Source organism: Pogona vitticeps, chromosome 1 (genome assembly GCF_051106095.1).
Source record: "Pogona vitticeps strain Pit_001003342236 chromosome 1, PviZW2.1, whole genome shotgun sequence".
Classification (NCBI taxonomy): Eukaryota; Metazoa; Chordata; class Lepidosauria; order Squamata; family Agamidae; genus Pogona; species Pogona vitticeps.
The window spans coordinates 294,621,863-294,638,795 of NC_135783.1; the positions used below are offsets into that span (position 1 = coordinate 294,621,863).

At 40.2% G+C, this 16,933-nt stretch overlaps 1 protein-coding gene across 1 annotated transcript in view; it reads left to right on the forward strand.

Annotated features, from left to right (window-relative positions):
* The window catches only part of GARIN2 (golgi associated RAB2 interactor family member 2), a 38,788-nt gene extending 22,161 nt beyond the window's left edge, over positions 1-16,627 (forward strand). The window contains exons 5-8 of the mRNA XM_072986122.2: positions 1,008-1,263; positions 2,475-2,731; positions 10,129-10,175; positions 16,414-16,627. Coding sequence (XP_072842223.2) covers positions 1,008-1,263; positions 2,475-2,731; positions 10,129-10,175; positions 16,414-16,460 — 607 coding nt within the window. The 3' untranslated portion in view covers positions 16,461-16,627. The remainder of the gene's footprint in view (positions 1-1,007; positions 1,264-2,474; positions 2,732-10,128; positions 10,176-16,413) is intronic.
* The last annotated feature ends 306 nt before the right edge of the window (positions 16,628-16,933 follow it).

Here is a 16,933-nt window from a genome sequence, read left to right on the forward strand (position 1 = left end):
GGTGAAAAGTAATATGAAAATACTTTAAATAAATAAATAAACTTCATATACATGCAATGGCTTGAATCCTGCTGCTTAGCATAGTAAGTCACACTAGAGTACACCCACTGAATCAGTGGAAATTTGGTGAGCCAACTCCTTCATAACTTCAGCTGATGCAAATGGACATATTCAGGGTGCAACTTGTAAATTGCAATTAGAGTAGGCATGTTTGAATCAATGGAACTTACACATGAATTGACTCACCAAGTTGTCACCAATTCCGTGGGCCTACTGTACTGTTACTTACTGCACTAAGCAACAGGATTTCACCCACTAAATATGACTCTATTAAGTCATATAGATGAGTATCCTGTTTCCAATGTCTTATTTAATGCATTTTACCACACTCTTCAGTTAAAAAAACAAAGCAGCCAGAACAGCTTGTTTAGTAAGAACACTGAACACAATTGCACCTCATAGGTTTACAGTCTAAGTAAGGGGAAGGAAGGGACAGGGAAAGCATGCAAATTTAGGGACCAAATGTACAGTTGCTCATAAAAGCAATGTCTTCTGTCTAAAGGTTTATGCATGGAACTTCCTGTGTCTTTATTTATTACACAGTGCAAAACCAAAGGTTCAGCTTTAAAAAGAGAATATATTATCTAATAGCTTCTTTCATTGTGAGATTCCATGCACCTCCTGGCTAGGCTGCATAATAGTGCTGCAATTTTCTACACCTGCATTGCAGGCATGAGGGAAATCCAGTGTGGTTTGTCAGTTAGTATAATATGGCATGTTTCTGTTACATGCTTGGAATGTGTCCACAGTTTATGAAAACAAGCAAAGGACAGAGATATTTTGTACCTTTCCTTTCTACTGTCTACATGCAAAACAGACAGCACATTGTGATTTCTTGTAATAGGCATCTGTGCTCCTTGCTTGTTTGAATCTCATTTTCCCACCCTGTTTGTATGTCAATTAAATGAGGCATAAGTTTAGAACCTCATCTGAGAATTTTCTTGCAGGTTTCTGCCCTTGAAGCTTGTAGACATTTCTGTTCATTCAGTTAAAAAAAGACGTATCAAACTAAAGCTGGTGAGCGGCCGTGCCTACTACCTAGAACTCTGTGCCCAACCAGAGAAGCAGGCTCATCTCTTCCATCAGTGGATACAGCTCATAAATCGACTGAACTCTCGATCTAGAGGTTCTCCAGTCAATGCTCTGTATAAGGATTTTGAGACCCAGGAAGAAAATAGGGATGTCAGGAACAAAACACTTAAAGTGAGTATTAACTGGATGGGTATGATAAATCTTCACAAAACAGGTTGGGAAAATATTAGATGATTTCATATAGCAAATGTATGGCAGAAACCATCAGTACAGTGGTGCTCCGCTTGACGATAACCCTGCTTCACGACAAAATCACTTAACGATGATTCCTATGGGTTTTTTCGCTTAATGATGAATAGTTCCCTGCCTCGGGAACCGTTTTTTCACTGGATGACGATTAGAAACAGCTGATCGGCAGTTCTCAAAATGGCTCCCCGCTGTTTTCCAGACCTATTTCTGGAAGACAGTGATCGAAAATGGCTTCTCCTATGGAGGATCTTCGCAAAACGAGCAGGTATTTCCCCCATTGGAACGCATTAACCGGTGGTGTTCAATGCATTGCAATGGATCTTTTACTTTCGCATGACGACAATTTCGCTTTACAGCGATTTTAACGGAACGGATTATCATCGTCATGCGGGGCACCACTGTATATGCTAGAGAACTTTTCCTTAAAAAACAAAACACAAAGCCTATTTGCCTGTTGGTTGGCAAAATGTCAGGAAAAACATGTCATACTCTCTTGTCCTAGATATAATTTGTTAATATTTCTGAAAGAGGATGTGAAGATGAACTTGTGCTAGCACTTTCCTTTAAGTGTTTCCACTTACTTTAAGACAACAAAAAAGAGCAGCAGATATACTTTACTGTGATTTTTTAATCTGTGTGTTGGCATTGCCTATAAGTTCTATCTAAGCAGCATGGGATATTGTGGTCATTCTAGATAAATATCCGGTCCCACTAGAGTGCCTAGTAAAGAGCCATGAAAAAACAGACCCCAAAACATAGGCAATTCAATCAAATTAAATGAATTTAAAATGTTTCTAGGTTTATAGACATACAGTAAAGAATGGCAAAACAATATCTACAGATCAAAATAACAAATTTATAAATATAGGAAATTCACTATTCATTATATATTGCTATCAATTTGCTACACAAGTTCAATTCTTAATTTTCTTAGCTTGTCACTATAGAAAAACCTTCCCAACAATATAATGAGAATGGTTGTTGTGGGTTTTTCGGGCTCTTTGGCCATGTTCTGAAGGTTGTTATATATAATAAGAACTTCTCTGATGCCAAGACTGTGTTGAAACTTCAAAATGTGCACATATTTACTACATTCACTACTAATTCCTCTCTGTCCTTTTTTTCCCCCCAAGGGATACAATGAAGTAGAATCTTTCCTATACCAACGATCTAGTGAAGAGCCAGTTAAAGCAGGAATCATGAAAAAAACATCTTCAAAACGTGTCACTATTTCTGATACAGTGGGGCCTATTGAAGAATTTAGAAAAAGCCAAAGTCAAGCAACAGTTTATTCCTACAGCTGCCTGAAAAAGTCAAGTACAGATGCAGAGAACCAAAATGAAAATAGTCAAGAATCAATCAAGAATACTCCTACAAAGAATAGATCAAGGTATGTGAACTATGAATGCATACTATAATTACAAATTTCTGTTTTCCAACTTCTATTTCAATATTCTCTGTTACATTAACATAACGCCCTGTTTAATGAAGAATCCACATTTTTGCGATCGCAAAAGCGATCACATTGCGATCTTTTTAATGGCAAAAATGGCTGTTTCGCTTACCGATTTTCGCATACCGATGTTTTTTCTAACAGCTGATCGGCGGTTCCAAAATGGCTGCTGGAAAAAATGGCCACCTGCTGTGTTTTCACACCTTTTCCTTGCTTACTGGGCAGCGAAAATGGTGGCATATGGAGGATTTTCACATAACAGTGATTTTTTTACCCATAGGAATGCATTAAACGTGCAGTGAGTCCTGGACCCTTTGTGCATGGCAAGAGAGGAAGCTGAACAAGTTCCATATGCGTTGCCTCTGACACATTTTTGGTATCACCTGGCAGGACAAAGTTCCAAATAAAGTAGTCCTAGATCAAGCTGGAATTTTTAACATGTATACATTACTGAAACAGCGACATCTACGCTGGCTCGGGCATGTTGTAAGAATGGCTGATGGTCGGATTCCAAAGGATCTCCTGTATGGAGAATTAGTGCAGGGAAATCGCCCCAGAGGGAGACCACAGCTGCAATATAAGGATATCTGCAAGTGGGATCTGAAGGCCTTGGAAATGGATCTCAACAGATGGGAAACCCTGACATCTGAGCGCTCAGCCTGGAGGCAGGTGGTGCATCACAGCCTCTCCCAATTTGAAGAGACCCTTGCCCAGCAGGCTGAGGGAAAGAGGCAGTCACGAAAACAGCAAAATCAGGGAGCTAGATGGGGTACAGATTGTATTTGTCCTCAGTGTGGAAGGGATGGTCACTCTCAAATTGGCCTTCTCAGCCACACTAGACGCTGTTCCAAGTCCTCCATGCAGAGCACGATACCATAGTCTCTCGAGACTGAAGGATGCCTATGCAGTCCATAGTTTTTCTGATTCATGGTCAACTGAGTTTAGTAATTCAAACTTCTTTTTTGTATCGATTTAATCTTATGAAAAATATTTAAATTATATTTAAATTATATTTTGGCATTATGATCCTCTTTTTCAGCTTTACTCTGATTTTTTTTCTATTAGCATTTCATGGTAAGTACCACAGTCTGTTCCTGATCTTATTTTGGCAGAAAGAATACAGCTTCTCCATCTACTACTTCTAATTATGTGGTCTATTCGATTTATATATTGTTAGTGGTAACCCAGTAACTTCATACAGTTATCTGGCTGGTTGCCTGAAACATGTATTTGCAATATACAGGTTGTCAGCTTCACAGAATTCTACAAACTCCTCTTGCTTCATTTTTCATTCCCAGCCCAGCCAGCCCTACACTCTAAATCTGGTACTGTTGAACACCAGGTCTGTATCCAATAAGCCCCGGGTGATTCACGATCTTATCCTGGAGGAGGATGCAGACCTGGCATGCATAACTGAGACGTGGATTAGTGGGGAGGGGGGTCCTCACTTGGCTCTCATCTGTCCACCCGGTTATGCCGTCCAGCACCAGGGTAGACTGGAGGGGCGGGGGGGGTAACCATTGTTTACAAATCCACCTTAGAGGTTACTAGGCATTAGTTGTTGTGGGTTTTTCAGGCTCTTTGGCCATGTTCTGAAGGTTGTTCTTCCTAACGTTTCACCAGTCTCTGTGGCCGGCATCTTCAGAGGACAGCACTCTGTGCTCTCGAGTTGGCGTCCTGATAGGTTGATGATGATGTGCGTGGTGTCTAGTGTAGGTTTCTGTAGGCTTGTTTGGCATTTGTTGAATTTCTGGTTTTGTCTGGCTGTGTGGTTTATCATTTCTTTTTCCATCTTTTTGTAAGAGAGGGTATCAATCTTGTCCCAATCTTGACTTCTCATTTTTTGGCTGATAGTGATGTGTAGGCCTAGTAATTCTTTGTCTGTGGAGTCCAGTTTTTTGCAGGTTGTGTGGATTCTTTTCCATAGGAGGGCATGTTCCAGGCGGTCCTAGATGCGGCTGGCCTGTGGGGAAATGATGGTCCTTTTTGTCCTGAGGAAGGCTGGTATGGTTTTTGTCTCTGCAGTGTAGTAGAAATGTTAAGGAACATAGTAGGTATGCTCTTTTGCTTCTGAGTGTTTCCAGTCTCTGGGTCTGTCTGACTGTTTCCTCCACGTAGAGGCGTTCAATGTATTTGCGAAGGCTTTCACGGCCGGGATCTAATGGTTGTTATGGGTTTTTCAGGCTCTTTGGCGTGTTCTGAAGGTTGTTCTTCCTAACGTTTCGCCAGTCTCTGTGGCCGGCATCTTCAGAGGACAGCACACAGACTGGCGAAACGTTAGGAAGAACAACCTTCAGAATACGGCCAAAGAGCCCAAAAAACCCACAACAACCATTAGATCCCAGCTGTGAAAGCCTTCGCGGTTACTAGGCACTCCTCGGTGGTAAAGCCAGGTCTAGAGGCACTCCACATGTCAATTGGGGCCAGGGATGGTATTGGGATTTTGCTGGGTTACCGGGCTCCCCGCGACCCAGCCACTTCCCTACCGGAGCTGGCCGACTTTGTCTCCGTGGCATTTTGGGATCCCCGAGGCTTCTGGCCTTGGGTGGCTTCAGAAGAACCCGACAGATTATAACTGGATAGCTGTCAGGGTTGCAACTAACCTTTACCTGATTAAGGTAAAGGCTGCTTGTCGAACATACACCACTAACCGGATAAGCAAGCTTCAAATCAGCAGGCGGAGTTATTCCATATAGTGCGCAACCTATCCAGATTTGGTCTGGGTGATGGGCCTCCCCCTAGTTCTTCACCAGACCAATTTGCAGCCTTTTAAAAATCTAAAGTTGAGGCCATCCGCCAGGAGCTCTCTCCTTTTTTGAACAGTGAGCCGAGCTGAGACGTCCAGCTCTCCGTCTTCTCTGGTAACTTTTGATTCCTTTCAGCCTATGACGCCTGATACTGGGGACAAGGTGCTTGATCGCTGTCGGGCCACCACCTCCTCCCTTGACCCTTGCCCAGCCTGGCTAATCAAAGCAGCCAGGCCGATAACAGAATGGGCCACAGCAATAATAAATGGGTCTTTCCTTGAGGGCAGGTTTCCACCTGCCCTCAAGGAGAAGCTCATTAGGCCCATGAGAAAGAAACTTAATATGGTTATTGCAGTCACCCCTGTCTCCTTTGTTCTTATACAATGTGACAATGTTTGCATCCTTCATGTCCTGTGGTACTCCACCTTCCATCCAGCAAAGACAAAAGATTTCATACAGCTCAGTGGTGATGATCTCTTTACAGCACTTCAGTGGGGATGTTATCCTTCCCAGGTGTCTTGCCAGAGGTGAGGGTATCTAAGGCCGCTTTTATTTCTGCTATAGTTTGCAGTCCAACTCTTCCAAGACAGGCAGGCACTCAATGTTATCTAGTGCTTCTTCGGTTACTACATTTTCTCTAGAATATACCTCGGAGTAGTGCTGCACCCAGCTTTCCATCTGCTGTGCTCGGTCCTGGATGATCACGTCTGTAGCAGACTTCAAGGGAGCATATTTCTTCTGCATTGGACCTAAAGCCTGCTTGATATTGTCACACATTCCCTTGATGTTACCTGTGTCCACTGCTATCTGTATCTGAGAGCAGAGCTGAAACCAATAATCGTTCCAACGATTATATTTACAACATATACAGTTTTAGCAGTACAAACCAGCAGCATGACATTCATCAGAAGAGATCCTTCATCTTCTCCACATGACCACACATGCATATAGCCAATCAGTAAAGACATTGCATCACCCCAGACACTACTTCCTTTAATACACATTCTACATGATGCAGCATTTTGCACACCTGTCAAATATGACTGATTATTATAGGCCTTGTTCTGCCTCAGTGTGGAAATTATCCTTGACACCCCTCTTAATTTACACCTGAGCAGAACATACTCCCAACTCTTTAGTTAACTCTCTGTCTTTGCACACTCAGTAGTTTAGTTAGAATGTCTGCTACATTCTTTTCTGTTTCACAATACTGCAGTTGAATTAGTTTTTCTTTTACTGCCTCTCTAACATTGTGATATGTAATACCAATGTGTTTGCTTCTTCTCATTTTTTTCTGTGGCTGCCATCTGTATACATGTAGTGTTGTCCTCAAACACTGTTATGGCCTGATCCACTTTAGTTTTCAGATCTATAAGCACTTGCTTATACACCAGTTCTGAACACACTTCTGAAGGAGCAGCAAATTCTGCCTCAGCAAGTGGCAACAGAACCTTGCTTCCTTGATTTCCATCCCACCAATGTCTCAGCAAACTTTATTGTGAAACCTGATACTGATTTCCTATCAGCCATATCGTTGGCCCAATCACTATCTATATAAACCTTTAATTTTAAATCACTGGAGGGATGTATTAACAAACATGTGCCAAGGGTACCTTTTAAGTATCTAAATACTCTTTTCACCCCCAACCAGTGTTTCTGTTGGTTTTGCAGTATGCCTACTCAGAATATTAACTCCTACAGCAATATCTGCCCTTGTCCAGTTTGCTAGATATTGTAAACTCCTAATTGCTGATTGGTACACTTCTTGTTCTTCAAACTCTTTGCTTTCATCATTTGACTTTTGAAAATCTACTGTCATGGGTGTACACTTTTAAAGTCCTGCATGTTGTATTTTATTAGCACTTCCTCTATGTTCAATCTCCGATTTACGACATAACCATTGTCTTTTTCCTAAATTTGAACCCTGAAATAATTCTGTATCTGGCCTAGGTTCTTTAGCTTGAACTCTTTTTTAAATTGTTTTCCAAACAGATCAATTTGAGCTTGTTCTTTTGACATAAAGCATGTCATCAACATATGCTAGCAAAATATTTTGCTCTTTTCCATTTTCTTGAACATAAAAGACATGGGTCTGCCAGGCTAAATTGCCTTGTTTACTTTATACACCATCCCTGGTTGAGAACACTCAAACCCAGGTGCCTGAACCATGTATAGCTCTTCTTGCAGATCTGCATTTAACTATGCTGTAGTTATGTCAAAATGACTAACTAGGTAATTTCTTGAGGCAGCCAGAGTTAATGCTAGCTTCAAAGATTCTGCCTTTATTGCTGGGGGGAAAACATCATAGTGTACATTTTTTCTTTGTGTGTATCCCTGAGCCACAAATCTGGCTTTGTACCTATAATCCCCATTGATCTGCATTTTTCTTTTGTAGACCCATTTGCTTCCACTTGCTTTGTGTTCTTGTGGCAATGTGGTTTCCGTAAACATTCTATGGTCATCCATGGATTGTAACTCTTCTTTCATGGCTTGTTGCCATTTCATTTTCTCTGTCTTGGGCAGAAGCAACACTTGATAATTCTTCAGTTCATGGAACATGTGACAAACTCTTATTTCCCCCACACCAAACTTCTATGGAGGTACTCCTTTGTTAGATCTTTCTGACCTTCTGAGAACTCCTGGTTCTTCTTTAATGACAGGCTCTCTGCCGCACTACATTCCTTATCATCTACCTCTGAGTTGCTGGGACCTGAGCTTCTTTCAGCCTCTTGCTTTGGAGCCACCTCCATTCCCTGAGGTTTTTCACCATTATTTGTAGGTATGAACACTTCTGAGTTTGCATGAACCTTGTCCCAATGTTCATGTTCACAGAAATTGGCTGATCTGGCATGACCGAGTCTCCTGTGCATCAAATTAGCACACTGGTCATGTGGTGGTGTTTTTGACTATGGCCTGTGTTACTTTGTTTTGTGTTCTTCCCTTCAGTACATATAAATTATTTTCAAGTTTTGTTGTGGCACACACCGTTCCCTTTCTTAATTATACATATGCTATCAGCAAATGTAACTGTAAACCCCTCCTTGTCCAAACATGAGACACTTACAGTATTACACTCTAAATTGGGCACATGCAAAACACCATGTAGTTCCTTTTTCAAACCTGGAATGTAAACTGTTCCCTCTCCCATTACTGATGATTTCTCTCCATTCGCCATGCTCACATAGCTGTGTTTTGAAGCACGTAGGGAAGAAAATAGCTCTGATTTATGAGTCAAATGACAAACAGCTCCAATTTTGAAAATTCGCTGCCAGTATCAGTAAGTTTTCTCCTTCTGTATTCAGTTTCATTCCACCTCCACCTGCACAACCATATCCATTGTGATTTGAACCTGTGGCCTAAATATCATGTCCGTATACAGTGGTGTCTCGCATTACGACGTTGATTTGTTCCAGCGAAATCGCTGTAGAACGAAAACGTTGTAATGCGAAAATAAAAAGCCCATTGAAACACATTGAAACCCCTTCAATGTGTTGCAATGGGCTGGAAACTCACCGTCCAGTGAAGATCCTCCATAGGGCGGCCATTTTCGGTGCCTGTGCAGCAAGGAATCCTTCCCAGAAAACAGCAAGGAGCCATTTTATTTACCTGGCAGCCATTTTGAAACCGCCAATCAGCTGTCCGAAAATCAGCGTTTTGCGAAGAATCGTTTCCCAAAGCAGGGAACCAATCATTGCAAAATGAAAAACCACTATTCAACTGCGATCGCAAGAAGATCATCGTAATGCGGTTTCGTTGTAATGTGGGGCAATCGTAAAGCGAGGCACGACTGTAAGTAGATTAAAGTCCTCAAAAGCTGATACCACAATAAATATTGTATTCGACAACAGTTGAACCACTTACCTTGGGAGTTGGTGAGTGCTCCAACACTGGAGTCATCCAAGAAAAACCTGGATAATCACCTGGCAGTACGCTTTGATTGTATTCCTGAGCTGAGCAAAGGGCTGGACTTGATGGCCTTGTAGGCCTCTTCCAACTTCACTTTTGTATGATTTTATGAATATGTTATGAAGCTGCCACAAGACATTATTTTGCTGTGTTTTTGTGCTGTTCATTAGGAAATAGTTCCAAAGATAAGTATCTGTCAGATCTCCTTTGATTTGGATTCCTGAATTAAGCAGGGAGTCAAACTCAATGGCCTTATATGCCCCTTCCAACTCCATTATTTTATTAGTCAATTATACTGAAAATACCTGAAAATCAAAGCTAAACATGGTAAGAAAACAGAAGTCGTAACCATACCTTTGTATAATACTTCTTTCCAGCAAAACACTGTACTGTAAATATATTTTCTATCTTGCAACCATTAATAATGGATCCAGTTGCAGGACGTACTATAGTACTGAGAAGAACAATCTTCTCTCTTTCTACTCAATAAGTCTCCTAAAATGGAAGATCCTTAGTTCTACGAATCTTCCAAAAAATACTCCTGCTCACTGAATGTCAGATTTAAAACCCACGTTTGCTGGTATGTGTAGCTCAGTACTGAAATAACAATGTAATTATTAACTCTTTCTCGCGCAATTGCAATAGAAACTGATTAACTTCTGATTGGCTTGTTGCTTTCAGGGAAAGAGAATTTTTTTCTAGTACAGAAAAAAGACTGCAGACTTCAGGTATGAAGGATGTTTCTATTTAATAATATATACTTTACCATTCTGCCCTCATGGCTATTACTTTTATGTCTTTCCACATAACAAGAGTTAATTCAAAACGAAGGTACTATTAGTAGAACTGCTAATCAATATACAGATTTAGTTATTGTGGTGTTCGCCCTTCGTGCCCCCTTGCTTGACCGTCAAGACTCAGAACACTCGAAGGCAAACAATCCCCTCTTTTACACTGCTGCCACCAGGTGATCACTAAATCACCATTACTTCAGGAAGAGATTCAGTTCCACACTTTAAAGTCTTTTAAATATAACTTTTGTTTATCGATTGCAGAAATTGATACTGATTCATGAATATCTTCTGTAGGTAAATTTATTATTAACAACAATCTTCTATTTGATAATACACTCCTAACTAATCACCTCTCAGATTTCTCCAAACTCCACACTCTATCTCCTTCTCCACTCTCTCACACTACTCATACTCCCTCTGACTGACTCTCAGGCTCCGCCTCTTATCACATCTCTCTTGGCTCTGCCTCTCAGCAACCTGAATATGCATGACCAATTAACATAACAAACATGAACCATTGACATAATAAAGGGCAATGTTACAGTTATGAACTAGGTGAAGGTAAAAAACGATACTCAGTCCAGATAAGATTGAGATGCTAGTTGTGGCTGGCTTGGTCTGTCCAATTTAGGAGTATGGAATTTGTTCTGGGAAGAGATTATATACCGCCTGAAGTAGCAAGTCTACCGTCTGAGAATACTCCATCTTTAAAGGCCCTTTCTCTGGTGTCCCTATCAAAATATTCAGCAGTGATCAAGAGGGAGGACCTCTATTGTTAAGCTATCAAGAATATAAAAAAACTGTCCAACAAGGCTCAGTTTGTGCCTACCCTGATACCATTCTGGAGCGTAAAGAAGCTCTCTATATCTTCCGATGCCTTTTAATTATATATTAAGTTTTCATTTGTACCCTTATGAATTCTACACTATTCCCTTTACAGATACTTAATTTTATTCATCAGTAGTGCTATTTTATGATACTTTGGTATTTTTGTTGTATTATTGTATTTTTATAGTTAACTGGAAAGCACTTCAGGCAAATATTCTGAAGTAAAAGTGTTTAAAATAAATAAAAATAATATATTTGCAACCTATTAGTTAAACAGAATCATTGTCCTCTAGAATTCAGCCAAGCAAAAACATGTTCACAAGCCCTATCCAATCTGTTGCTTGTTATTTAGATTTCATATGCAGAGATTTGCATATGAGTTTTACATTACCACTTTCCTAGTATCCTCCATCTATTCTTTCACTTGCCTCTACCCACAGAGGCAAAACATCCTCATACAGAATATTTACATAGACACTATTAACATAACATTCACATTCCCCACATAACATTGACCCACACCAACAGCTCATCAGCAGTCCCAACAATAGAAAATTTTTATTTCCCTAAAGTAGTCTCGTGCACCAATATTTTAACTATTGAGCAACTGAGAGGTTCGTAAGCATTCCATTAACAACTCTTCAGTTACACCTATATAGTCAAGTGCCAATACTCTCAAAGCCATCCACAACAGAGTTTTCAAAGACCACCTTTACTTCCATTTTTAATGAATTTATCAGACTTTTAAAATAAGCTGGGGAAACTACCATTTTCCTGCACACTTACTGATTTCTGTACTTTAATTTGATTATTTCATTTCTCCTTTCTACAGCTATTAACAAGTGCTATAAAAATAATTCAAAACTGGCTCTGACATTGCCAATAGGAATATAATACATCGAATCAACACCTATATGACATCCCCATGTGTAACAGGACCTCAATGTATCTCATTCCATGCAAGATCAAAATACTTGGAGCCACTCTGAGTTCCACTGCTATTGCGCTCTAACCATGCCTACCACCTGAGTTAACCAGGTAGTACCAAAAGAGACAGCAGTCCTAAGGAACTCAGGATCACAAGGGCATATGCCTTGCATTTTTGACAGCTTGTGGTGCAGTCAGATGTGAGCCATTTCCCAGCGATCATACGAAATATGGAGAATAGCATTTCAACCTAACCTTCATCTATGCTCATGATGGACCTTTTTAGTATAGCAGTAGGACTACTTTTTTGGGGGGGCAAGCTAGAGCAATTCCCCAATGGACATAAGGGTTTTTTAAGGGAGACTGCGCTCATCAAAGTGACCCTTTCTGGTGCAATCAGATGTGCACTTTTCTCACCATCCCATAGCAGCCTTCAGTCCCCCAGAGCTAAAACCGAGTTTTGCAGGACATTAGAATCTCAGTCCAAATAACCTTGGCTACTGCACCACATGGTAACATATATGCTATTCCCACAGGTCTGGCATTTCACCAGTTTGTACAGCCATACTCCCACGACAGATAGGTCTCAAACCTGTGATGAAACAGATTCTACGTTTACACTATGCACATGTATCTGAAAGTATGTAACTGTGACACACAAGAGAACTGAACTGAAATGACCACCAGGCCTACTATGTGTCTAATCACTTAATGTAACATTTGGAAAGGAAGAACTTCATAGAGTCTAATACTTTACACTAATTCTTGTGATCTTCAACCATGAACACTTCAGTAATAAACACTGTGCTTATCATTTATCATTGGGTGTAAACATCCAGTTGATCAACCAGGAGATAGGCTAGGATTATGGAAGGTACAAAATATTATTTATTAAATAATTATCAGCACAAAGCACACACACACAAACTATAGGACTTCAGCTAATGAAGCGGGAACAGTAATCTCTCCCACCAACAGTAAGCCATATGTACTTTCAGAACCATGTACTTTTTGAGTATGTTTTTGAAACATTTATCCATCATACTTGGCACTGAATGTATTTCTAAATTAACAATCTCCAAGCAGTATTTTAAAAAAAAAAACTTACTCTCCCTTTACTTAATTCTCTTTTTAAGGATTGAATCAACAAAAGCTGAAACTGAAATAAATCTGTTAGTCTTTAAAGTGTTATGGTATTTTGCCTATCTTCCCCCTTTTATTTTGCCAACATGATTTCTCTTGTTCTCACTGTAGTTATTTTTAGCAGCCTTACATGTATTTCATTCTTAGATTATTCCAAATTACAATTCCATAATAAAACTCAAAAAGGCACTGAAGAATTTAAACATGTCTGACACCCCTGTAACACTCCAGTTTTACCCATCAGTTCAAAAGCACAACAGGGTGAGCAAGCATTAGGCATATTGTAGTGGATAAACATTGTTGATTAAATAACCAGACTCTTGCTTTAAAAAAACCCCAACTTTCTTAGCCTAAGATGGTAAGAAAAAAACAAGTCACACAGATGAATAAGATTCCAAGGAGTCCAAAGTCAATTTTCCAATGCATTATCTAAGGGCCAGAAGGCTGGATTTCTTTGGAAGTATCAAGGAAAAGTGCGCGGGGGGGGGGGGGAATTAGGGAATTAACCAATTCCCTATCAAAAAGCTTTGCCTGAATCTGAATCTGCTAGACTCCACTATCACAAAATCCAGTTAAGAAACTGCTAACATGATATAAAAAGGCCTTTTATTCTTGATCTTACTCCCTCACCCCTTTCTTTCTCAGTTATTCATTCTCTCTCTCTCTCTCGCTCTCTCTCTCGCTCTTTCTCTCTCTCTCTCTCTCTCTCTCACATACACACACACACAAAGACAGCTTACTGGCATCTGGAGAAAACATGGGGGCACATGGTATACATACACTTCAGCAAAGACAAATTCACAATAAAAGTGTGAAAGTTGCCTTACAGTGGCTAAAATCCTGTTAAGATTTTACAGTCGTGCAAAAGGAATACACAGCCACAAGTAACTGAAAAGTTGCCAAGCTGCTCACACATCAAGTTGCACTTTCATTCATTGTGGGGCACATGCCAGGCACCTCAGCAATGGCAGCAAAGACCCATAAGAACATACATGACTTCTCTTGACTACGTATAAAATCTCAATAGGATTTTGGCTACTGTTTTTCCTGTTTAAATTATATTGCTGGCTCTTAATATTTTAACATTGTAATATTTCACAATGTTGACACTGATTCAAGAAATGTATTTGTTTTATTACAATATAAACTCTTTCAATATTCCTTTTATTTCTTATATTTCTGTAAACAACATTTATTAATACAGTGGTGCCTCGAGTTACAAAATTAATCAATATTGGAATGGTGGTCATAACTCAAAAGTTTTGTAAGTCGAAGCACCATCTACAGGAATGTATTGAAAACCAATTAATCTGTTTTGGCCGAAGAAAAAATACCCCAAAAACAGAAAAAGAAAAAAGAAAATAAACAGAGCAAGTCCCACACTGGGACTGCAAAAAAACAAAAACAAAAAACAAACAAATCCAAAAATAAACATTAGAGCAAGTCCCATGCTGGGACTGCAAAAAGAAATCAACAAAAAACAAAACAACAAAGAAACATAATTCCCCCCCCCAGCTCAAACCTACCCTCCCAAACCCACCTGGAACAACTTTTTTTAAAGGAAAAAGGAGCACCTTACCCGTCCGAAGCCTCCCGGGCTTCCCCGCTGCTGTGAGCACCACCGCCAGAGGCTTCCTGGGCTTCTCCACCACCGCTGGAGGCCTCCCGGGATTCACCGCTGCCATTGGAGGCCTCCCAGGGTTCCCCACTGCCGCCGCAGGCCTCCTGGGCATGCCCACTGCCGCCGGAGGCCTCCCGGGGTTCCCCGTCACTGCTGGAGACCTACCAGGCTTCCCCACAGCGGTGGCAGGTGGGGGAAGCCCAGGAGGCCTCTGGCAGCGGCGGACAGTGTGGCGGGAAACGCTGGGATGCTGAGCCCAGTCGGGATAGTCCAGCGGCTCGCCTCCCGGTGGCGGTGGCAGCAGTAGTGGAAGCCCAGGAGGCTGAGCCTCCCTTTTCCTAACCGTTGGGGCGAAGAAGCAGCCTCTTCACCACCAACGGGTTGAATTTCCCACCCTTTCCCCCTGCCTTTTTTCGTCCGTAACTCGAAGCTCCAGTCACAAGTCAAAGCAAAATTTTGTGGCCGGAGCTTTTCGCAAGTCGAAATTTTCATAAGTAGGGACGTCCGTAAGTCGAGGCCCACTGTAAACTATACTATACCATAATTTTGCCATTAAAACTGTATGCTCATCATAGCAATTTTCCCAAAACATTTAAAAACAAAAACAAACAAATGGGAATAGTCAGGAAAAAATAGTACCAGTAGTAAAAGGAAAAAGATACCTAATTATTCTTACATTATTACTTTGAACATAGTTGTAGTTTTGAACTTATTGCCACTTTCTGTGCACTAGATCAGCAAGCCTGTACAGACACAAAAGTAAAATTCTGACATGTGCTTGTGATTTTTTTTTTTGCAAAGCACTTCTATAAATAATAAAAAACTGACATTCTTCCTTCATTTTCCCCCACCCTGCTCTTGACACCATTGATTCTTCCTGCTATACTGGACTCCTCAAATTCACTAGCTATTTCTAGTGTAACTGTCTTCTCTCTGATTAATCTTTCTTTCCCCCTTCTACTCTAATCTACCTCCTTTCCCCCTTCTACACTTAAGCTTTTCTGTCTGTTTGTTTTACATCCTTTTTCATTATCTTGGACCGTCAATGAATTCTCCTCATTTCACATTTCCTCCCTCTGCCTTCATTCCCTCTTTTCAATGTTTTCGCAACACAGTATTCTTCCCAACACATTCTGGCAAAAGATGTCTCCCCATAAACCACTCATGATGCTCTGCTTTCAGATACATGCCAGCAGCAATAGTCTGGGTTTGGTATTATATTTCCTGCAACTCATATAGTCATTTCATATCATTACTTCCATGCCACACTTGACAGCTGAGATGCATGCTAGCACTTAGAAACTAACAAATCAAGTAATTATGGCAGGTGGCATTAAAAATGCTATCTCACTTTACTGGATATTGCTCTGGTGTTTCTTTTTGGAAAAAAAAACTGAACTGATCTGCAAAAGTGGATAACTGCTATTATAACAAAACCATTCAGCAAGCTCATAAGACTGATAGCTGAAAGCACTAAGAAAAAGCAAATCTGGAGACTAAGCCAACTCTCTCATCCCTCAATGTACACACATACATTCACAGACATACACTTTCTTCTGTGTTTTGCTTTCTTACTTTTTCTCCCCTATACTGTTCTTTACTGCCTGCTTCTCTAGGCTACATTTTCCTCATTTTCCTACTGTTTCTTTACAGGAATCCTAAAGAATGTCAGTAAGTCTGGGGTATTTTTTTGCAACTGACACTGAAAAATGGACACCAATACAAAAGATATGAAATGAAATGAAAACTGAAGAGTCCATCTGAAAGTGAAGAAAATAAGATGTTCAGATTGGTGCTACATTGAAATCTGGAAACTGTAGCAGTGTTTTGTTCTGACAATATTAAAAAATAAAACATAATTGAAACAGCTTTTCCCCCCAAGTATTTTATCCAGTGTTAATAAGGAAAATTTCAACCTTCAAAGCTGCCTTTAAATCAATAATTGTTGTGTTTTGGTAGTATTACTTCTACCTTGATTTTTGAAAATTATTAATCTGTTATATACAGAAACCAAAATGCAGTAAGATACAAAACAAAACAAAAGGCAAAGAAAATCAAATGAATTTATTTCTCAAAAATACAGTGGTATCTCAACTTACGAACTTAATCTGTTTTAGAACAGTGCTTATATGTCGAAAAGTTCGTAAGTCGAAGTACCATTCTCCATTGAAAT